The sequence below is a fragment of the Jaculus jaculus genome, chromosome 1, assembly GCF_020740685.1.
Source record: "Jaculus jaculus isolate mJacJac1 chromosome 1, mJacJac1.mat.Y.cur, whole genome shotgun sequence".
In the NCBI taxonomy this organism is placed as follows: domain Eukaryota; kingdom Metazoa; phylum Chordata; class Mammalia; order Rodentia; family Dipodidae; genus Jaculus; species Jaculus jaculus.
In genome coordinates, this window is record NC_059102.1 from 105,710,676 (window position 1) to 105,734,736 (window position 24,061).

The 24,061-nt window shown below is 42.4% G+C and overlaps 1 protein-coding gene across 3 annotated transcripts in view; it reads left to right on the forward strand.

The window, feature by feature from the left end:
• Melk (maternal embryonic leucine zipper kinase) overlaps positions 1–23,737 on the forward strand; it is a 101,490-nt gene extending 77,753 nt beyond the window's left edge. For all 3 annotated transcript variants that reach the window (XM_045141583.1, XM_045141584.1, XM_045141585.1), the window contains 6 exons: positions 243–350; positions 8,115–8,346; positions 14,860–14,956; positions 16,133–16,301; positions 19,146–19,249; positions 23,169–23,737. In XM_045141583.1, the coding sequence (XP_044997518.1) occupies positions 243–350; positions 8,115–8,346; positions 14,860–14,956; positions 16,133–16,301; positions 19,146–19,249; positions 23,169–23,346 (888 nt within the window). In that variant the 3' untranslated portion in view covers positions 23,347–23,737. The remainder of the gene's footprint in view (positions 1–242; positions 351–8,114; positions 8,347–14,859; positions 14,957–16,132; positions 16,302–19,145; positions 19,250–23,168) is intronic.
• Positions 23,738–24,061: the final 324 nt, after the last annotated feature.

Sequence of the window (24,061 nt, forward strand, 5' to 3'; positions counted from 1 at the left end):
AAGTAGTATGTTATATAATGTATGGATGTTTCCAACATACTGCTTGAGAGTCGAAAGATAATGTGACGTGAACTAAAACCCTTGACTTCCTGGTTTCTGCACTAGATGCCACGCTCTTTCATAGCCTGACTGTCATTTGCTTCTGCCTTCAGGGCCCTGCCCTGTGCCTGGAAGGTGCTGCTTTAAAATTTGAACCATGGCGTTAACAGTCTTGTAACTTCTCTTATCTTTTACATGGATAGTCAAAGAACCTGAGTCTGGAAGATATGACAAGTGATGAAAATTATGTGGCTGGATTAATAGACTATGAATGGCATGATGACAATTTATCAACTCCCCAAACACCACAGGTGAGTAGTTTTTATTACTATTTAAAGCAGAATGCATGTCTCAATTATAAAATCATTTAGACTAATAGGAAATTAACTGTGTGCTTGCAAACTTACTGAATCACTAAACTACTGAATATTGGTGTGTGGGATCATATTACTATAGTTTTCAGTTCCAGAATTTCTATATGGTTCTTTCTTTTTATCAAACTTTATTATTTATTTATTTGAGAGAAAGAGGTAGAGGGAAGGAGAGAGAGAATGGGCACGCCAGGGCCTCCAGCCATTGCAAATGAACTCCAGATGTGTGCGCCCACTTGTGCATCTGGCTTACTTGAGGTCCTCTGGCTTTGCAGGCAAACGCTTTAATCTCTAAGCCATTTCTCCAGCCCCTCTATATGGTTCTTATAAGTGGTTATTGATACTCACTTGTGGCATTATTCTCATATTTTCCTTTTAGAACCCAGCTTATTTTTCCTGTGATACGTGTGTGTGTAATGAGTGGTTTGTGGGGTGGTGGGTTACGTGTGTGTATACAGGTGCACTCAATGTGCTGCATGGGGAGGGAGGCCAGAGGAGAATGTCCGGTGTCCTGTTAGTCTTTCTGCTTTGTTTCCTTGAGCTGGAGTCTCTTACTGAACACAGAGCCGCTGGTTTTGGTTAGACTGGAAAACCCCAGTTATTCCACCATCACAGGACTAAAGTTACAGACATAATGGCCATACCCAGCTTTTTTATGTGTGTGCTGAGGGTCAAACACATGCCCTTTCAGGCCCTTGTGGGCAAACACTCTTAGCAACTAAGTTATATTACCAAGTTTTTTTGGGGGGGGGAGGGGCTGGGCATGGTGGCACATACCTTTATATAATAGAGAGAGAGAATATTGGCACACCAGGGCCTCCAGCTGCTGCAATCAAACTCTAGGCATGTGTGACCCCTTGTACGACCTTGCACATGCATCACCTTGCGTGTCTGGCTTATGTAGGATCTGGGGAGTTCAACATGAGTCCTTAGCCTTCTTGGTAAGTACTTAACCACTAAGCCATCTCTCCAGCCTTATTTTTTTTAAGTATTTTTGTTTATTTATTTATTTGACAGAGGAGAAAGAATGAGAGAGAGAGAGAGAGAGAAAGGGTGTGCCAGGGCCTTCAGCCACTGTAGTTGAACTCCAGACGCATGCACCCCCTTGTGCATCTGGCTAACTTGGGTCCTGGGGAATTGAACCTGGGTCCTTTGGCTTTGCAGGCAAATAGCTTAACTGCTAAGCCATCCCTCCAGCCCTGTTTTTGTTTTTTTGAGATAGGGTCTTCCTCTAGCCCAGGCTGACCTGGAATTCACTATGTAGTCTCAAGGTGGCCTCAAACTCATGACAGTACTCCTACCTCTGCCTTCCAAGTGCTGAGATTAAAGGCATGCACCACTGTGCCTGGCCTAAAACACAGCTTAACTATGGGTTCTGACCCCTTAGGCTGCATAACTGAATGTGGGAGTCACAAAATATTTGGCAACAGTAAGGTTTCTGAAGCTAACTGCACATCAATTAAAAGTTAATCAAACATCAAATGTGTTGCTTGAGACTATCTAAAAATCAAAGTTGAGGGCTGGAGAAAATGGCTTAGCAATTAAGGCACTTGCCTGCAAAGTCTAAGGACCCAGGTTCAATTCTCTAGTACCCACGTAAGACAGATGCACAAGATGGTGTATGCATGTCTGGAGTTTGTTTGCAGTGGATAGAGGCTCTGACAGGCCCATTCTCTCTATCTACCTCTCTCTGTCTCTTTCTCTCTCAAATAAATAAAAAAAAATTTTTTTTTTTTAAATCAAGTTTGAGCCGGGTGTGGTGGCGCACGCCTTTAATCCCAGCACTTGGGAGGCAGAGATAGGAGGGTCACCATGAGTTCGAGGCCACCCTGAGACTACAGAGTGAATTCCAGGTCAGCCTGAGCTAGAGTGAAACCCTACCTCAAAAAACCAACCAAACAAGCAAACAAAAAAAAAATCAAGTTTGAGGGCCTAGCAGTTAAGCGCTTGCTTGTGAAACCTAAGGACCCCAGTTTGAGGTTCAATTTCCCAGGACCCACGTAAGCCAGATGCACAAGGTGGCACATGCATCTGGAGTTTGTTTGCAGTGGCTGGAGGCCCTGATGCGCCCATTCTCACTCTTTCTTTCTCTCTCTCTCCCTCTTTCTTTGTCTGTTGCTCTCAAAAAAAAAAAAAAAAAATCAAGTTTGAGATGTTTTTGGTAGTTAATGCTCGCCAGGTTACACTGCCTGGCTTCACTGTAGCCTTGATTCTGAACACACAACACATGCGCTTTGTTCACTTGTAGCTGTCATGCCACACAGTGGCAATGAACAATGAACACTGTCTGAAAACCGTATTTGAGGTTCCAGACTATAGTATGCTCTGGACGGCAGTGTTCTTGTACATACAAAGTGCTCTGCTCTTCTAGAAATGTCATTTTTCACCATTTTAAGCATCAAATTAGTGTATCTTAGGATTATATTGTGTTGGAATATTTGACTTTTGAAATTACTGTTTCAGGGCTGGAGTGGTGGCTTGACAGTTAAAGTACTTGCCTGGGAAGCCTAAGGACCCAGGGTTGCTTCCCCAGTACCCATGTAAGCCAGATGCACAAGGTGGTGCATGTGTCTGGAGTTTGTTTGCAGTGGCTGGAGGTTCTGGTGTACCCATTCCCTCTCTCTCTCAAATAAATTTAAAAATATATTTAAAATTACTGTTTGAGGGCTGGAGAGACGACTCAGTGGTTAAAGATGCTTGCAAATCCTGATGGTCAGGGACTGATTCCCCAGAACTCATTGTAAAGCCAGATGCATAAAGTGGCACATGCACATGAAGTTTGTTTGCAATGGCAAAAAGCCCTGGCGCCTCCATACTTTTTCTCTTCCCTTTCTCAAATAAAATTACTGTTTGAGTTGCTAACTTGAGATTCATTTAAAAAATTACTAAAGGGCTAGAGACATGGATTAGTGGTTAAGGTGCTTGCCTGCAATGCCTAAGGACCCTGGTTTGGCTCCCCAGAACCTGTTAGCCAGATGCACAAGGTGACACATGCGCACAAGGTCGTGCATGCATACAATATGGTGAACATACAATGTGGAGTTCAACTGCAGGGGCTAGAGGCCCAGACATGCAAATTCTCTCCCCCCTCCCTCCCTCTCCCCTTCCCTTCCTCCCTACCTCCCTATCTTCCTCTTTCTCTCTCTCACACACACATACACATAAATACATATAAATAAGTAAAAAAGAAAAGAAAAGAAAAGAAGAGAATCATTAAATAAAATTTGGCTTGGGATTAGGATAGAATTTTGAACAATTTATAAAATGAACTGAAAGAAACTTCTACCATTTTGTATTAGCATTCTCAGCACTGAGGATTATAAATTCAAAATATCAGTCAATTCAAGAAAGTTTGCTTTATGACCTATATTATCAAATATTCATTTAATTGCATTCTTAAACAATATTATCTATCTCAATAGTATGCAAATTTGCTTTTATCTTTAACAAGTTGTAGCTTGGTCATGATGGCACAGGCCTATAGTCCAGTACACTTGAAATCCCTGCTCTTGGGAGGTAGAGGCAGGAGAATCAAGAATTCAAGGCCAGGCATAGCTTTAAGTTTGAAGCCAGCCTGGGCTACATGAGGCCCTGTCTCAAAACAAGTAAACAGACTCTCTCCAAAAAATTACATATATAACACATATCTATCATCTTATTTAATATTTCTATATGTTTTCGTTATCCCCTAAAAAATATTTTTTATTTATCTATTTGAGAGAGAGAATGGGCATGCAAGGGACTCCAGCCACTGCAGGTTCAGGAACTCAAGATGCATGTGCCACCTTGTGTCTCTGGCTATGTTTGAGTACTGGCGAATTGAACATGAGTCCTTAGGCTTTGCAGGCAAGTTCCAGAACTGCTAAGCCATCTCTCCAGCCCTTTCACCTTTTTCAGTAATCACTTATTCTCCACATTATGTTTTGCTTTTGGAATTTTTTGTGTGTACGCAGTATTTGTGATCTAGTACATAATGTAATGTGTGTAGTGTATGCGTATGTGTGTACAGATGCATGCACCCTGTGTGCACAGCTGCAGAGGCCGTAGACACAGGATGTCTTCTTTTCACTCATTTGCCTGTTATTTTCACCATTTCTTCTCAGCAGCCCCTGTGACCAGGAGCCCCTGGTCTCCATCCCATCTAGGACTGGGGTTACAGATGTGTGTGGCCATGCCCAGCTGTTTATGTTGGTGGCTAGGGAATTGAAGTAGGGCAGTCTAGTCTACAGTTTTACTTCTCTTCTAACCACTGAGAAGTCCTTGGAGCACTCAATGTCCAGTTACTCCTCCTAGATTACATGCTCTGCATGTGTCCAGTATTCACCCTCTGATCTTTTTAGCTTTTCATTTTGCAACATCTGTGGATTCACAAGACTTTATTGAATACTTCCTTCTATGGTTGTTGGCAGACCAGTGTCAGTATTCCTTTCTCTTTAAGTGGTTTGTTTCTCTGTGGCTCCTTTTAGGATTTTTTCTTTGATTTTGGTATTTTGTAGTTTCACTGTTAATGTTCTATTTTTGTATAACTCCAGGAAACACACACCATCTGCCATTCATGTATCTGGGTGGATAGTTTCCTCAGGGATTGTGCAGTGTGCTAAGCATAGATAATCCTGTTTTCAATTCACTGTGTCTCCTTCCTACATTTGAGAATTTGTACACCACCTCTCTTCATTTCTGTTTGATTTAAGCCATCTTTCATGTTTCTTATCCTTCGTCTCCTCTGAGCTACATTTCAGATCAGTTTCTTAGATTTACCTTTCTATTTAAGAATTCTAGCCGGGCATGGTGGTGCACACCTTTAATCCCAGCACTCGGGAGGCAGAGGTAGGAGGATCACTGTGAGTTCAAGGCCACCCTGAGACTACATAGTGAATTCCAGGTCAGCCTGGGCCAGAGTGAAACCCTACCTCGAAAACAAAACAAAACAACAACAAAAAAAAAAAGAATTCTATTTTCGGGCTTAGTGGTTAAGGCACTTGCCTTTGAAGCCTGAGGACTCATGTTCAACTCACCAGGTCCCACATAAGCCAGATGGCACAGTGACACAGGCCCACAAAGTCACACATGTGCACAAGGGGGCGCATGCATCCGAACTTCAATTATTGTGGCTAGAGGCCCTGGCATGCCAATTCTCTCTCTTCCTCTTGCATTAAAAACAAAATAATAATCTGTTGGGCTTGCCTCAAAAAAAAAAAATCTACTTTCTGGCTGGAGAGATGGCTTAGCAGTTAAGGCACTTGCTTACAAAGCCTAGGGACCTAGGTTTGATTTCCCAGTACTCATGTAAGCCAGATGCATGGGTGGTGCATGCATCTGGAATTTATTTGCAGTGGCTGGAGGCCCTGCTGTGCCCATTCTCTCTATATCTGTGCCTTTCTCCTGAAAAATCACACCTGGGTCCTTTGGCTTTGTAGGCCAGCACCTTAACCTCTAAGCCATCTTGCCAACCCTCATACTTTAAATTTTTAAATTCTGTATTCACCTGTGTAAAGAGACTCCCCCCCACTTAGGGCCCGGACAAGTACATTTTTGGAGTACATTATTTAATATACCCTTTGATATTAGTTTTGTTCCCATCCTAGCTTTCTGTGAGAGCTTTGACTGAATTACCTTGCAGAGGCCCAAGGTTCCCCTGCTATTAGAACGCAGGGGGTCATTATCAGAAATGATAGGTAGGTAACTTTTTATCCTTTGTTGTGTTTGTGATTTCATGTCCCTGCTTTTCTTTGCCCTACAAGGAATTCCCTTAACTCTTTTGTAAGCTCAAGTATATTATTTGAAGGGTTAATAATATTTTGTATCCATAATTTCTTTCTTTTTCTTTTTCTTTTTTTGGTAGGGTCTCTCTAGTATAGCTCAGGCTGACCTGGAATTCACTATGTTGTCTCAGGGTGGCCTTGAACTCAAGGTGATCCTCCTACCTCTGCCTCCCAAGTGCTGGGATCAAAGGTGTGTGCCACACACCCAGCTTATAGGTACCCCCCCGCCCCGAGGTAGGGTTTCACTCTAGCCCAGACTGACCTGGAATTCACTTTGTGGTCTCAGGGAGGCCTCGAACTCATGGCAATATTACCTCTGCCTCTCAAGTGCTGGGATCAAAGGTGTGTGCCACCACACCCAGCTTATAGGGCCCCCCTCCCCCCAAGGTAGGGTTTCACTCTAGCCCAGGCTGACCTGGAATTCACTGTGTATTCTCAGGGTGGCCTCGAACTCATGGCAATCTTACCTCTGCCTCCCAAGTACTGGGATCAAAGGCATGCAACATCATATCTGGCTGGCTCATAATTTCTTTATCCATCAAACCTGATCACTGAGAAAAGTTTCCTTTTTATTGGTATATATTAGAGGCAAGCCATGGCACTCTAGATATAGGAAACATTTTTTTAAAATTTTTTTTGTTACTTTTTATTTATTTATTTGAGAGTGACAGACAGAGAAAGAGGCAGATAGAGAGAGAAAGAGTATGGGCGCACCAGGGCCTCCAGCCACTGCAAACAAACTCCAGATCCATGCGCCTCCTTATGCATCTGGCTAACTTGGGTCCTGGGGAATCGAGCCTCGAACTGGGGTCCTTAGGCTTCACAAGCAAGCACTTAACCGCTAAGCTGTCTCTCCAGCCCAGGAAACATTTTTGTTAGAGGTTATTTATGGCTATTCTCAGAATTGTCTGCAATCCTGAGTATGTTAATGCAGCCTGAAGCATGCTGAAAATTACCTGCTAGTAGAAAAAACTAAATGATCTGCCTATGTTAAAGAGAACTGAATATAATTTTCAAATTTCTTGGTATTATAAATAATGTGGTTTTGGCAGTAATTAATTTATTTTTTTTCAATTTTTATTAACAATTTTCATGATTATAAAAAATATCCCATGGTAATACCCCCCCCAACTTTCCCCTTTGAAATTCCATTCTCCATCATATCCCCTCCCCATCTCAATCAGTCTCTCTTTTATTTTGATGTCATGATCTTTTCCTCCTCTTATGATGGTCTTGTGTAGGTAGTGTCAGGCACTATGAAGTCATGGATATCCAGGCCGTTTTATGTCTGGAGGGAGCACGTTGTAAGGAGACCTACCTTTCCTTTGGCTCTTACATTCTTTCCGCCACCTCTTCCACATTAGACCCTGAGCCTTGGAAGGTATGATAGAGATATTGCAGTACTAGTGAGCACTCTGGTCACTTCTTTCCAGCACTATGATACCTTCTGAGTTGTCTCAAGGTCACTGCCATCTGCAAAGAGAAGATTCTCTACCCAAAGTGAGAGTAGCGTTAATATAAGGGTATGAATATTAAGAGAAGTGCTTACTGGGCAATTTGGTAAGCATAGTATATACATTTATCCAGACATCAGCAGGTGTTAATTTTAATATTTTTTGTTCATTATTTATTTATTTATTTGAGAGCGACAGACACAGGGAGAAAGACAGATAGAGGGAGAGAGATAGAATAGGCATGCCAGGGCTTCCAGCCACTGCAAACGAACCCCAGATGCATGCACCCCCTTGTGCATCTGGCTAACGTGGGACCTGGGGAACCAAGCCTCGAACTGGGGTCCTTAGGCTTCACAGGCAAGCGCTTAACTGCTAAGCCATCTCTCCAGCCTAGATGTTAATTTTAATAAGAACAAATGCAAGGTAATTTGCAAATGGTTAAGGTATGTTTTGGTATGTTTTACCCAGTAATTTTCTTTTGTTCCCAGTTCACAAAGCATTGGACAGAATCAAATGGTGTGGAGTCTAAACCGTTAACTCCAGTATTGTGCAGAGCTCTGGCAAATAACTCAAAGGACAAACAGAATATATGTACTCCTAAGTCTGCTGCGAAGAATGAAGAATGCTTTGTATTTCCTGAACCAAAGACTCCAGTTAATAAGAACCAGTATAAAAGAGAAATACTCACTACGCCAAATCGTTACACTACACCCTCAAAAGGTATTTGCTCAGTGAATTAAAAGGCTTAAATTTCATTCATCTTTCTGTTTTTAAAAAGCATTCAGAGGCCAGGCAGGTTGGCTTATGGCTTTAATCCTAGCAATTGGAGGCAGAGGTAGGAGGATGGCTGTGAGTTCGAGGCCACCCTGAGACTACATAGTGAATTCCAGGTCAGCCTGGGCCAGAGTGAGACCCTATCTCAAAAATTAAAAAAAAAAAAAACATGTTCAGTATAGCTTTCTGCAGTTTCTAGGGGAAGTCATGTTGCCTTTTTAATCATGTAAATTGCAGTGGTAGAAATGAAAATATATTGCTTATCTTCTAAATAGTCTCAAATGCTACTAAGTATTCTTTTTCACATTTATGTAATTAAATTGTAACACAATAGGATATCAAACTAAAAGACAAGTTACAGGATATCTAATCTAACTCTTATTTTCAGTTTAGGAACCTGAGACTTTGAGAGTGGTATAACTTGCTTAAGGTCACGTAGCCAGGTTTAGTCTTGCTTGCTCTTTGAACCCCACTTAGAATGATTCTAGCTGATGTCCCTGGAGCCCTTCTTACAGGGCAGCTTGCACTGTTCTGCCTTGTTGTTGCACTGCCCAAACCTGCCACCTGGGTAAGTCTGTGGTGCCCTTCCTGTTTTCACAGTTCTCTTGTTCCCGTGGCTTCAGACTCTTCAGTTGAATTATCGGCAGTTGTTAAGACTCTTTCCATTAGTGTTTGGGTTGCTGCCCTTGTCTGGGCACATTCTGCTCAGTCATTGCTCTTAGACTAGAGTGCCTAGAATCAACCCAGCTTTCTAGGATAGAATCTCACCAAGACAAGGCGATGTGCATGCCAGCAGAGGCTCTGTCATGTTCATTGCAGACGTTCATGAGCTGTAGTGGGGTCATATTTGCTGAATGAAGGAATAAGTTAGAACCTGAAGGAATTTTACTTTCCTTGATCTGCTCAATACTGCTTTGAGAAATAACAGCTAAGTTTTATCAGCCGTTTCCTAGCAATTATATTCTTCCTGTGTTACATTGAGATCCTAGTTCACCCAAACTTTGAAGCATTGCCATGTGAATTGCTGCTAAACCCCTTCCTACCATTGTGCTTCTAGTTGGCTAGTGAGGCTGACAGGTAGTTCAAGAGGAAGATACCATGGGAGATTGTGCCCACACATTTGCTTGAGTTCCGTTATGGTGTTAAATGCTTCCTTGGATTTCATCAACTCAGGAGTCTTTCCTCCAAAATGTGAAGGTAGTTTGGTGTGGAAAGGGTGTGTGTGTGTGTGTGTGTGTGTGTGTGTGTGTGTGTGCGTGCACGCGCGCGCGCTTATAATGAGAGTTTATTAAGGTGTAATATTTACATACAGTAGGTTCTCCAAAGTAGTTGCTGTTTCATCTTTTCCTAATGAGGAGTTCTCTTGATTTTGCTATTTCTTTTACTATAACTATATTATCTTTTATTTACATATTATGCTTGCACATATGCTTGTATGGATGTATTTAGAGGCAGAGTCTCATGTAACCTGGTCTGGTCTTGAACTAGTTATTTAGCCAAGGCTGAGCTTGAACTCCTCATCCTCTGTTGCAGTCCGGTTCGCATTGCTGGTAGAAATCACCCCACCAAGAGCAGCTTCTGGGAAAAAGAGGTTTATTTGGTTTACAGGCTCGAGGGGAAGCTCCACGATGGCAGGGGAAAACGATGGCATGAGCAGAGGGTGGACATCACCCCCTGGCCAACAGAAGATGGACCACAGCAACAGGAGGGTGTGCCAAACACTGGCATGGGGAAACTGGCTATAAAGCCCATAAGCCCGCCCCCAACAATACACTCCCTCCAGGAGGCATTAATTCCCAAATCTCCATCAGCTGGGGAGCTAGCATTCAGAACACCTAAGTTTATGGGGGACACCTGAATCAAACCACCACATTCCGCCCCTGGCCCCCATAAATTGATATCCATACATGATGTAAAATACAATGCATTCAGTCTGACTTTAAAAGTCCCCATAGTTTTTATCAATCTCAATGATGTTCATACATCCCCATAGTTTAAGATCTTTTAACTGAGCCATAATACCAAAATATAACCTCAAAAAACCCAGAATGGCACAGAATGAATATTCACACTGTAATAGATGACATTGGGCATAGCAAAGAAACATTCAACCAATACAAGATTTAAAACAACCAGGGCAAACATCAAACTCTGTAGCTTCAAGTCCAGCAACTCAAACCACTGACAAATCTTCAAGTCTGATAATTCTAACCAGCAACAAGTCTCTGGCATTCCAATTCCGCCCCTCCAGCTAGGCTACTCACAGTCCTGGAAAACTTCATCGGGGCCGGCAGCTCCTCGGCAGCCATCTCATGGTCCCGGCATCTCCACTGGGTCTCCACTGCAAGCCACGGTTCATCTTCATGGCCCCATGGGGTCTCTATGCAGGCAACCAGCAAACCTGCTTCACACTGCCCATGGCCATTTCCAAAACACAAGACCGTGTTGCAAACTCAATGACCCTCTTTCCAGCATTTCTTATACTCCACAATACCAGGTAGGGTGCCAATTTGTTAATCCAGGGGGGAATAAAGCAGACTTTGAAGAACAGGACTCCTTGAGCACTCAGGCCCCTTCAAAAGAGTCTACATTCTTCTTGTTGCCCCAGTGCAGGTCAGCTAGCCCAGTCTCAAAGGTCGTAATCTATCAGTTGCAGCTGAACGGGCAAGAGTTCACCCAAAGATTTTTCTTTCTGTGCCATATCCCTCTGCTCACACCAGTTCATTTCTACGCAAAGCAACCCTGCACAACTTCTCAGGACATGGGCATAGGTCTTGCAGCTCTGACCAGAATAGTCCATCAAGCTGTACTTACACACTGCAAGGCATCTCTTAGGCCAAGGTTTCAACTCCTTCCACATTCCTCTTGAAAATCTGCTCCAAAAGGCTGAAGCCACATAGTCAGGTGTCTAGCAGCAACCCCACTCCTCGGTACCACTTTACTGTTGCAGTCCGGTTCGCATTGCTGGTAGAAATCACCCAACCAAGATCAGCTTCTGGGAAAAAGAGGTTTATTTGGCTTACAGGCTCGAGGGGAAGCTCCACGATGGCAGGGGAAAATGATGGCATGAGCAGAGGGTGGACATCACCCCCTGGCCAACAGAAGATGGACCACAGCAACAGGAGGGTGTGCCAAACACTGGCATGGGGAAACTGGCTATAACACCCATAAGCCCGCCCCCAACAATACACTCCCTCCAGGAGGCATTAATTCCCAAATCTCCATCAGCTGGGGAGCTAGCATTCAGAACACCTAAGTTTATGGGGGACACCTGAATCAAACCACCACATCCTCCCACCCCAACTTCTCAAGTGCTGGGATTACAAGTGTCTTTCATTGTAGCTGGTATCCTTTAAAAGTCAAGAGGTTGAGTTGTGGGGATGGCCCCATGGGTAAAGCACGTGCCATGTAACTAAGGATCTGAGTTTGGGTCCCCAGAACCCACATAAGGCCAGATGTACTAGCACACACATCTGTAATCCCAGCGATTCTATGACAACATGGGAGGTGGAAACAGGAGAATCCTGGAAGCTCTCAGTCCAGTCAGCCTGGAGTACACAGCAGTTAACCACAAGAGGCCCTCTCTTCTACAAGGGGGAAGGTGACTGACATCTGAGGTCATTCTCTGACCTCCATATGCTCATTGTGACATGTGTACACCCCTATACACACACCCCATACATATTCACACACAAAGATTAAAAATGAAAGTTAGGCTGGAGTGATTGCTTAAGTGTTTAAGGCATTTGCCTGCATAGCCTAATGATCTGGGCTCAATTCTCTAGTACCCACATAAAGCCAGACGTATAAGATGGCACATAAACCTGAAGTTTGTTTGCAGCAGCTAGAGGCCCTGGTGCACCAATTCATATTCTCTCTCATTCTTTCTCCCTCCCTGTCCCCCCCGCTTGCAAATAAATTTTTTTGTTTGTTTGTTTGTTTTGTTTTCTTGTTTTTTGAGGTAGGGTCTCACTCTGGTCCAGGCTGACCTGGATTTAACTATGTAGTCTCAGGGTGGCCTCGAACTCATGGTGATCCTCCTACCTCTGCCTCTCAAGTGCTGGGATTAAAGGCGTGCGCCACCATGCCCGGCGCAAATAAATTTAAAAAAAAAAACCTTTAAAATAATAAAAACAAATTTAAAAAGTCAAGGGATTAAGCATGGGAATAAGATGGTCCTTAGCTCATTCCAAGATTTAAAAAAAAAAAAAAAAACTTTTTATATTGGGTGGAGAGATGGCTTAGCATTTAAGGTGCTTTCCTGAGAAGCCTCAGGACCCAGGTTTAACACTCCAGAACCCATGTAAGCCAGGAGCACATAGTGGTGCATGCATCTGGAGTTTGTTTGCAGTGGCTAGAAGCCCTGGTGCATCCATATCCCCCCCCCACCACCTGCAAATAAATAAATAATTTATAAAAACCTTTTTAGTAGGGGCTGGAGAGATGGCTTAGAAGTTAAGGCATTTGCCTGCAAAGCAAAAGGACCCTGGTTTGATTCCAGGACCCACATAAGCCAGATGCACAAGGGGGTCACATGCATCTAGAGTTTGTTTGCAGTGGCTGGAGGCCCTGGCACATCCATTTTCTCTCTCCCTTTCTCTCTCTCTCAAGTAAATAAATAAATAATTTATAATAAAACCTTTTTATTATATAGTTCTTGTCATAATTTATATATGTGTATTTTCATGTGATTTTGAAGATTCTATAATATGGATAGTTTGGGGGCTGAAAAAATAGCAGTTAAATGCATGGTGACTCATGCCTTTAATCCCAGCACTTGGGAGGCAGAGGTAGGAGGATCACCATGAGTTCGAGGCCACCCTGAGACTACATAGTGAATTCTAGGTCAGCATGGACTAGAGTGAAACTCTACCTAAAAAAGCAAAAAGAAAAGAAAAGAAAAGCTCTTGCTTGTAAAGCCTGCCTGGGTTCAGTTATTCCCAAGCCACCCACAAAAAGGCGGACCCCACAAGTGGCACAAGTACATGGCTTTCCTTGGCAGTGGCAAGAAGCCCTGGTGTCCCTCCCACTCTGACCACACACTGACTTGTAAATAGATAACTTTTTAAAAAGAAATATATGGATAGTTTGAAATTTATTTTATAAACCTGAAGTGCCATCAGTTTATATATCTTGTCCTTGCAAGATTGTGTGGGTCAAAAGCTATTATTGGCTATTTTCGTTAGACATAAGCACTGTACTGGGAGCAAGTGGCTGAAGCCATAATTGATTGCTTCCATTAGTGCATCTTACTTGCACTGTGAGTTATTTTTGACATGAACATTAATTTCATGTTTGTGACTCCTGTACAGTTCAGTCTGTGGTAATTGTTAGAGGGCAGCTTTATATGATAGTACATACTCTCAGATACAAAGATGGAGACTGGTCTTACAGGTATTTATGATTGCTCTTATTTGTTTTCTTATGAAACTAGGAGCAGAGAGCTTACGTTATAAGTAAAACAATCCCCAAATCTCTCTTTGAAAAGGTATCAGTATTATCATTGAAGTAGATAACTTCTGGGTTTGTGTGTTTTGGTGATGCTGGGGATTGACTCCTAGGCCTCACATTGCACATGCTGGGCAAGGGCTCGGCCCCTGAGGTACATCTTCAGCAGTATGAAACTTTAGAGCATGAAGAAATGTTACTCAGGCTGGGCGTGGTGGCACACACCTTTAATCCCAGCACTGAGGTAGAAGGGTCGCTGTGAATTCAAGGCCAGCCTGAGACTAATTCCAGATCAGCCTGGGTTAGAGCAAGACCCTACCATGAGAAGAAAAAAAAAAGTTAATCAGTTATTTATTACTACAAATTTATTACAGACTATACCCTCCCTAGAATAAAGCACAAAGTTCTGGATCAAAGAAACAAAAAAAATAGCTAAATTCTTAAATCACTTTTGTCAAGCTTTTAAAGGGGACCAATTTTTTAAAACCTACCATGAGTTAAATTTGTGAACTGAATAAATATTTTTCTGTACTATATCAACTAAAGGCATAAAGTGGGAGGGGCTTGCATAAATACAGATTGACTTTGTAGAAAAGAGAATTATTAATAATGAGATCCATATTTATATTTAAAGGTATATGATGTAAAATAAGCATCATGTCAGTTTGCAGTAAATCATATGCTCAAGGCAAGATGATTTTTGTGGGGGTTGTTTTAAGATAGGGCTCGTGTGTCTCAGGCTGGTTATGTGGAAAATGGACACCTTGAACTCCTGGTTCTTCTGCCTCAGTCTTCTGAGGGCTAGGGGTATAGGTATGTTCCACTATGACGAGCAGCTTTGTTTTGTTGTAAATCATACAGAAACATTTGCTTAAATAATTAAATCCTATAACTTCACTGGCCAAATGATTACAGTATTTTGGGGTGGATGAATGAGATGAAATATGCATAATTGATGAAGGTTTTGGAACTACCGCATATCAGCTACACGTTTGTATTTTTTTCTAATAGCTGGAAACCAGTGCCTGAAAGAAACCCCAGTCAAAACTCCAGTAAATTCAGCAGGAAAAGACAAATTAATGACAAATGTCATTAGCCCTGAGAGGCGGTAAGTGCTCTGTTTTTCAGACTCTTAGTTCTTTAGTTTAAGTAATAAGCTTTTTTTTTTTTTCTTCTGTGATAAACCTAAGGGAAACAGTGACATAAATGCTGCTGGAGACTTTTTAGGAATGTCTGTCTGCATGAGGATGGTCTGTGGCCATTACTGGAGCTCTTGTCCTGCCTTTTCTCCTAGAATAGAATCATGACACAGACCAGTAGTGGGACTGACACTTTAGCTTAAAGCATAGCAAGCTAGGAGGACAGTGGCTGTGCCTGTGGCCATGTAGTTTCCTCTCCAAGGCCCTCTTCCCTCTACTTGTCTGCCAGTAGTGGATAGGTACCCACTAACAGGCACTGTTCCCTCAAATAGTAAACGTACTAACTTGTGTTTCAAAGAAAACCTGTAGCCATAAGTGACCCTTCATTGTCTTTATAACTTTTTAAAAATCATGATACATTTGGGAAACAATTAGGAGAATTAAAATGTAAACTGACTGTTAAATGATACTAAGGAATTGTTAATGATTTTTTTTTTCTGGAAATGTTATTGTGGTTATATAAGAAGATGGTCTTACTTATTGGAGGTTATAAATGAAGTGTTTCAGAGTGAAGATGTTCCATGATAACTTCAGGTGGTTCAGTAAACATGTTCATATAATTAATTTAGAGAGAAAGCCACTGTGGTTAAGTATGAGCAAAAGTTGAATCCAGAAAGCATATGAGTGTTGGTTGTACTGTTCTCATTCTTCTGTGTTTGACATTTAAATAAAAAAATCAAGGGTGATGGGCATAGCCTTATAATCAGATAATCAGCCATGAGGCTGAGATGGAAGATCACAAGTTGAAGACCAGATTGGGCAAGTAAGTGAGATCATATCTCAGAATAAAACATAAGAAGAAGGCTGGGGATATAGCTCATGAATAGAGCATTTGCCTAGCACGTATAAAGTCCTAGGTTCGATATCCAGTATCACTTACATACAGCTATACATGACAAATGGACATTTTCAGAGTCTTGTCTGTGGTGGGAAATAAATGGCTGTAGTTCCCCCTGAGGAGGAGTGAGATGCTCTGGCCTTGGCATACCTGTCTAAGGCACTCAGCACCTGGAAAGGGACAGGTGCAGGTCCTGTGAGGCCCCGGTAGGCCAGAGGCCCCGTGCCAGCAATATTTTCTTCCTCAGGTGTCGCTCAGTGGAAGAGAGTCTCAACAAGGCACACATGGAGGAGACCCCTAGAAGAAAAGGAGCCAAGGTGTTTGGAAGCCTTGAAAGGGGTCTGGATAAGGTCATCACTGTGCTTACCAGGAGCAGAAGGAAGGGCTCTGCCAGAGATGGGCCAAGAAAGAGAAAGGTAAATTCTGAAGTGCTTGGGACCAATTTCAGAAGCTGATTCTTGTCTCAACTGTGTGTTTGCTTCTTCTCGTTCTCCCTCTATTTTTCTCCCCCTCTCCCCTTTATCTCTCCTTCCCTTCCCTTCCCTTCTCCCTCTTTAGGGTCTCACTGTAACCCAGGCTGTCTTTGAACTTATTACAGTCCTTCTGCCTCAGCCTCTTGAGTTCTGGTGTTGTAGGCATGTGCCTCCACCATCGTGCCTGGCTAGATCGCTCCTCCTGTCCTCTCTGCTCCCCTCCTTTTCTCTCCTTTCCTTCTCCTTTTTTCTTCTTTAAAAAGAAAGATACCAAATGAATAAATTGTTGTTATTTGTGTATATGTGTGTGTGTGTGTGTATTTTTTTTTTGCAAGCAGAGAGATAAAAGAGAGACAGAATGGGTGCACCAGAACCTCCAGCCACTGTAAACAAAGTCCAGATGCATGTGCCACTTTGTGCATCTGGCTTTACATGGGCATTGGGGAATTGAACTCTGGTTGTTAGGCTTTTCAGGCAAACACCTTAACCATTAACCTACCACTCCAGCCCTAATAATTTTTTTAAAGGTAACACTCATTTTCTTTTTATTAATTAATTTATTTATTTGAAAGAGAGAGAGAGAATAGGTGTGCCAGGTCATTCAGCCATTGCAAACAAACTCCAGATGTGTGTGTCCCTACTGCATCTGGCTAACATGGGTCCTAGAAAATCAAACCTGGGTCCTTTGGCTTTGCAGGCAAACGTGTTAACCACTAAACCATCCCTTCAGCCCCCTAATGATATTTTAAAAAATTATTTAAAATTTTTTTTTAAATTTATTTATTTGAGAGCGACAAAGAGAGAAAGAGGCAGAGAGAGAGAGAGAGAATGGGTGCGCCAGGGCCTCCAGCCACTGCAAAGGAACTCCAGATGCGCGTGCCCCTTTGTGCACCTGGCTAATGTGGGTCCTGGGGAGTTAAGCTTTGAACCGGGGTCCTTAAGCTTCAAAGGCAAGCGCTTAACCGCTAAGCCATCTCTCCAGCCCCTTATTTTAAATTCTTTTAATGAGAGAGAGAGAGAGAAATGGCACCAGAACCTCCAGACAACATGTACCACCTTGTGCGCATGTGTCACCTTGTGCGTCTGGATTATGTGGCATCTGAGAGTCGAACATGGGTCCTTAGGCTTTGCAGACAAGTGCTAAGCCATCTCTCCAGCTCCCTAATATACATTTTTGAGTAATTAACACGTGCATGTTCTTATGCAGTAGGCTTTGAGAATGCAGAGGTAAATTTAAATAGTCACTCTCTTCAAAGGGTAGATGACTGTAATTCACATACTCACGGTTTTGCTGGATTAATCACAGAGGCAGCATGGCGATGCGGCACTTGGGTCACACGTGGAGAATCCAGAGCTAACTTAGCATAGGAACTTGAGCTCAGTTGTTCCATCACTGACACACTGGAGAACCCCTAACCTAGATACCTTTGTAGGTGCTTGTAAAATACTTGCATGCATAAAGAGCTTATTAGAATTTTGACTATGGTTTTTGTGAGAAAAATAGTGAGTGGGCTAGGGGAATGGCTCAGTGGTTTAAAAATGCTTGCTTGCAAAGCCTGCCAGCTTGGGCTCAATTCCTGAGTACCCATGTAAAGCCAGATGTATAAAGGAAACTTGTAACATCAGTTTTTGCTAATTAAATTGTTAAAAATCACATGGGAGGGCTGGAGAGATGGCTTAGCAGTTAGGTGCTTGCCTGTGAAGCCTAAGGACCCCAGTTCGAGGCTCGATTCCCCAGGGCCCACGTTAGCCAGATGCACAGGGGCGTGCACACTTCTGGAGTTCGTTTGCAGTGGCTAGAGGCCCTGACACGCCCGTTCTCTCTCTCTCTACCTCTTTCAAGACAAGGTCTCCCTCTATAGTCAGGCTGCCATTGAACTTGTGCCATAGGTTCTTTTAATGAAAAATAGTATGATTGGCTCCTTTTTGTTATTTGTAAAAAGAATTCAAACCTGAAAGACACAGAAACTATGATTTTGTTTGACAGTAAAGGAACTTCTAGGAAGGCAGGGATTTTTGCCCTTCTCCAGGACCTACTAAAACAGTGCTGGGAACATAACATGGTAAATATCCAATTAGTAGTTGTGGAACAAATGAAGGGCTGGGGGCCAATTCAGAAAGAAACAAAAAATAAATAAATAAAAACAATGAAAAAAGAAAAAAGAAAGAAACTAGCTGGCTGTGGTAGCCCATGTGCCTATAATCTCCACACTGGGGAAGTGGAGGCGGAATGGTCATGGGTACAGCCTGGGCTACATGGACCCTGGAGGGAGGTAATTATTTATTAGAATTGTGTTTTTAGTCAATGATAATACCTTGGCATTGAATTAATTGTCTCTTAGAATAATCATAGAATCAGCTCAGAATTCTGTAATCATCTTTAAGCCATAAAGAATTAAGAAAACATACCAGCAACCCTGTATATTTTTTCTTCCCCGTTTGCATTCCAGGGCTCTTAACGTCTCCGTGTTGCGTGGGAAGGGGAAGCAGGGAAGGCTCAAATGGGCGGCTGAGTCTACTTGGTGCTTATTGAGGGCTGCAAGGAGAGGAAGATGGGCCTATAAGAGGACGCACGGAGTGGTTTCTAATGAAGACCAGTCCTTCTGACTTTCCCAGTGCTCTCTCAGTCCACCTATGGGAGGTGGCTGATAGTTCTTGGAGTGTTTTCTTGAAATACTTCCATTTGAAAAGGTGTTCTATTGCAGGGTTTTAGATCACTAGGTCAGGTAGGAAGGATGGTCTTCTTATGTTGATGTAAAGATTTACTTCCCACTCTTTCCTTTTAAGCTTCACTACAATGTTACTACAACCAAATTAATGAATCCTGACCAAGTCTTGAATGAAATAATGTCTATTCTTCCAAAGAAGCATGTTGACTTTGTACAGAAGGGGTAAGATGCACGTTTACAGATTTGTGACTTTTACTTACTGTTGTGGATTATAATGGAATGTGGGTTGTTTCTGTCCTCCTACCCTGCCACTTAAGGAAAAAGAAACACTCTCACCACTTCCCAGAAATCTTTAATGGTAGTGTCATTTATCATAATTGATTCTCATTTTGTTCAAGCTGTAAGCATTGTATTATCAGCCTTTCTATTTCCTTTAATTTTCTGTTTACAGTATTTGCCAATTAATTACTAAGCTGTGATTTAGTAATATTTAATAAATTTTACTAATTAATTTCCTAAATTAATGAGACACTGAACAACTTGAGCAAGGACGTCGGGGGGGGGGGGCGGTGTTGAGAGAGGGTCTCATCAGAGAATGACTTTATCCTCTAATCTTCCTGCCTCTACCTCCTGGGTGCTGGGATTACACACGTGTGCCACCATACCATGCTGGGGGTCTAACCCAGGGCTTCATGAATGCTTGACAAGCACTCTACCAGCTAACTACTTCCCCAGCCCAGTTGATAGATTCCTTTTCTTTATAGCTACTGCCTTGCAGAGTTGGGTTTTCAGTAGGTTCAGAAGGTAATTTCATCAGAACTTTCCCTGCTGTTGAGTGAGCTGCCCTCCGAAGCCCTTGGGTGATGGTCACGGTCTGAGCAGCTACACCTCTTCTGAGCTCTCACACTGCTCATATTTCTAAACATTTCCGCTAGCTGCTGTCTTCAAAATGTTTGTTTTGTGTTGTGTTGTGTGAAACAAGGTCTCGCCATGCGGCCCAAGTTGGCTGGCACTTGTGGTCTAAGCTGCCTCAGTCTCCTGAGTTCTGGGATTATAGCTGTACCACCACACCCAGCATCAAAAATAACTGTACTAAAGCAATGAGGGAGGGCTGTCTATTAAATTTACCATGCATGTGTGCAACTAGTACAGTCTAGATAGAGTAGGGTATTATTTATTTATTTATGTTGGGTCTGTGTTCTGAGACAAGGCTGGTCTCAAACTGGCGGTCCTCTTGTCTCAGCACCGTGCTACAGTAAAAACAACCTTTGCTGGGTTTTCTTAAGGCACATTTTATTTTTTAATTATTTATTTTTATTGATAACTTCCATAACTGTTAACAGTACCCCATGGTAATTCCCTCCCTCCCCCTACTTTTCCCCCTTTAAACTCCACTGTCCATCATATCCCCTCCCCCTCTCAATCAGTCTCTCTTTTATTTTGATGTCATCATCTTTTCCTCCTCTTATGATGCTCTTGTGTAGGTAGTGTCAGGTAATGTCAGGTCATGGATATCCAGGCCATCTTGTGTCTGGAGGAGCACTTTTTAAGGAGTCCTACCCTTCCTTTGGCTCTTACATTTTTTCTGCCACCTCTTCTGCAATGTACCCTGTGCCTTGGGAGGTGTGATAGAGATATTGCAGTGCTGAGCACTCCTCTGTCACTTCTTCTCAGCACCATGATGCCATCTGAGTCATTCCAGTGTCACTGCTATCTGAAAAGAGAAGCTTCTCTAACCAAAAGTGAGAGTAGCATTAATATATGGGTATGAACATTAATAGAACTGCTTATTTGGCAGTTTGGTGAGCATAATATATACATTTAGTCAGACAGCAGCAGACGTTACACCCCTAGGGCTCATGACTGTTGTAGGTTTTCTGCATCAGGGATGTATTCCCCCCCCCCCATGGAGTGGGCCTCCAGTCAAATTAGAGGGCAGTTGATTTCCCCCATAACAAACGTGCCACTGTTGGACCCATTGGCTCATTTGGCCTGGCTGGCCAAATTTAAGGCTTGCAGTGTCCACTGTTGAGTATCTTCACTGGTGATTTCTCTCTCTCCCATTGAACTGTGCGCAGCATAGCTTTTTCCAGCTTTCTGTCAGCTGGTATACATGGAGTAGGTTTTCAGCTCAGCTCTGGCAGGATTTCTCAGTGACCTTGCAGCCCAAGTATGGGGAGTCTTCAGCAGTAGGGTCTTAACCATCTATTCCTGGTGGGAAACTAAGGGCCTTGACAGTGGCCTAAATGTTTTGGGAGTATCAGGGACCTCCGTGGCCAAACAACTCACTGGAAGGTATCCCATCCCTTGCACTGGAAATTTTCTAGTAATAATCTATGACTTCTGAGTGTTCCATGTCCAAAAAAGTAGGTTCCATATGATTTATTTATATCCTCTTGGATTTTGATTAGCCCTCCCTCTACCTTTCTTTTATTCAATCTCTTCTCCTGACCTCACTGAGTCCTTTTCAGCCCACTAATCTATTCTTCTACTTAAATATATACAATACCATCCTATCAAGTCAACCCCCCCCCCACTTTCTATTCCCTTTATATCTCCTTTCTTGCTTACTGACCTCTGCTACTATGCTGTTTTGTTTTTGAGACAGGGTCTCATTTTATTCCAAGCTGACGTGACACTCACTATATAGTCTAGACTAGTCTTGAATTTGTAATTCCTCTGATTCATCTCTGGAGTGTGCTGGGTTTACAGACATGCACCATCATGACTGGTTTAGAGGAAGATTTTTAAGGTGGCCTTTTTTTTTTTTTTTCTATTTTCTTTTTTTCTCTTGAGGTAGGGTCTTGCTCTAGCCCAGGCTGCCCTGGGATTCAGTATGTGATTTCAGGGTAGCCTCAAACTCACAGTGATCCTCTTACCTCTGCCTCCAGAATGCTGGATTGAAGGCATGTGTCACCACACCTGGCTGAGGCAGTCTTTTGTGAATGTGATGCTTGTACTCTCTGTAAATGTTGGCAAGCATTACTCATATGAACTCTGGTTTTCTTATTTGAGCCTCATTAAAACACGTCCCTTTAACTTTCTCCAGTCACTTCTTATGCTTGCAGTCTAATCCCAGAACCTCCAGCTGGATCTCTGCTGCAGACCTGTTTGTTTGTTACTATTATTATTTTATTTATTTGAGAGAGAGAGAATGGGCATACCAGGGTCTCCAGCCACTGCAAATGAACTCCAGATGCATGTGCTGCCTTGTGCATCTGGCTTACGTAGGTATTGGGGAATCAAACTGAGGTTCTGCTAAGCCATCTCTCTAGCCCTAGTGTGTTTATTTATTAAAGATCAGTAAGACAAAATTGAAATATAAAATTGGAATTAAAATTTTATTTACATGAATTTACTTTGTGCCACTTTCCTAGTCACAGCCTCGCTGACGGGGCCTCGGCAACGTCGGGGAGGCGACGTGACTGCCGTGCACTTCCGCATGGGAGCGTGCCGTCGCCTTGAGCTTTCTTTTGTTTTTCTCTCTGCCATAATGTGTCATAGTGTTCATAACCTCTTATTTCTATTGAAAAAATCTCAAAAGCAGATGGCTTTCTAAAAGGCTCATGTTTTCAGCTTTATTTGTTTGAAAGACAGAAGAGATGAGAGCACTTTTAATCTTCCTTGTGTCATCCTTTGTTGTGAACATTGTGGAAATGGCCTAATGTTCCTGGATTACACTGTTGAAGAGACTGCACATGAAAAATGCCAGATTTTCCAAGCACGAGTGGCATGTACAGCTGTGAAAGAAAGGCTTTTGCGGGAACAAGGGAGAATGCTAGGAAAGCTTTTTCATCCTTGTTCTTTCTAAGGACCCTCACTCAGCTTCGGGGAGAGCAGCAGTCATACTCCATCACTAAAGCATGGCTAGGCCATGTGGAAACTGAAGCAGAATACATGGCTTAATGTGAAATCGTGGCTCGTTTTCTCCTCCAGCTCCTAGAAGCTTGGAAACCTCTTGTATTATCCAGGATATTCGTGCTCCCAAGTGGCACATGCATCTGGAGTTCATTTGCAGTAGCAGGAGGCCCTGGCGCGCCTAAACTCCCTTTTCTCTCAAATAAATAAAAAAATTTAAACACACACACACACAAAGAATATTCATGCTCTCCTGCTAACTGGTATCTTATGTTTTTCACAGCTATACACTAAAGTGTCAAATACAGTCAGACTTTGGCAAAGTGACAATGCAATTTGAACTAGAAGTGTGCCAGCTTCAGAAACCCGATGTGGTGGGCATCAGAAGACAGCGGCTTAAGGGTGATGCCTGGGTTTACAAGAGATTAGTGGAAGATATCCTGTCTAGCTGCAAGATGTAACTGATGGATGGTTTCAGTCCTGCCCGGATGCATGTGGGTGATGCAGTCGACCTGAAGACAGGTTGTGAATGGAGTAATTCTAAAGTCTGTAGAACCACAAACTCATGCTAAAAAGCTGTCTTAAAGACTGATACCTTTATTTTTTCAACAAAAAGTATGATTTTTATGGTTGGATCTAAGAGAAGCCCTTCTATCCTTACCCGTTACTGTCTTTTTTAATCATGTGGATTTGTATGTTAATAACTGTTGACTTTTCTAGATTTACTTCCATAAGAGAATGCAGGCTCTTGCTTATAACTCTTTTTAATGTATGATTTCTTTCTGAAATAAACCTATTTGTGAATGTAGCAGACTACTGTTCTGTGTATTTGATTTTGACCCAAATAAAACCTCAAATGGCTTCTTGAGTATTACGTAGAGACTATTTGGAGTATGTTTTATATGTTATCAAATATGCCTTGGGCAGAAAAACAGATAAGAATTCATTTGCATAATTTTTTCCTGTCTCTGATTTAAGTAGGATTTATTGAGATCGTTAACTAAGTCACAGCTGTGGTTACCAGAGTTAAACAACACATTTAATACGTTGAATAAAAGAGTATTGACTCCAGTAAGTATGTCCAGTCAACAATGATAAGTATCCAAACTATGAACCCTCATGAAATGTTACTTTATGGTAATTTCCCTAAGACTCAGTGTTGGGCCCAAATTTGTA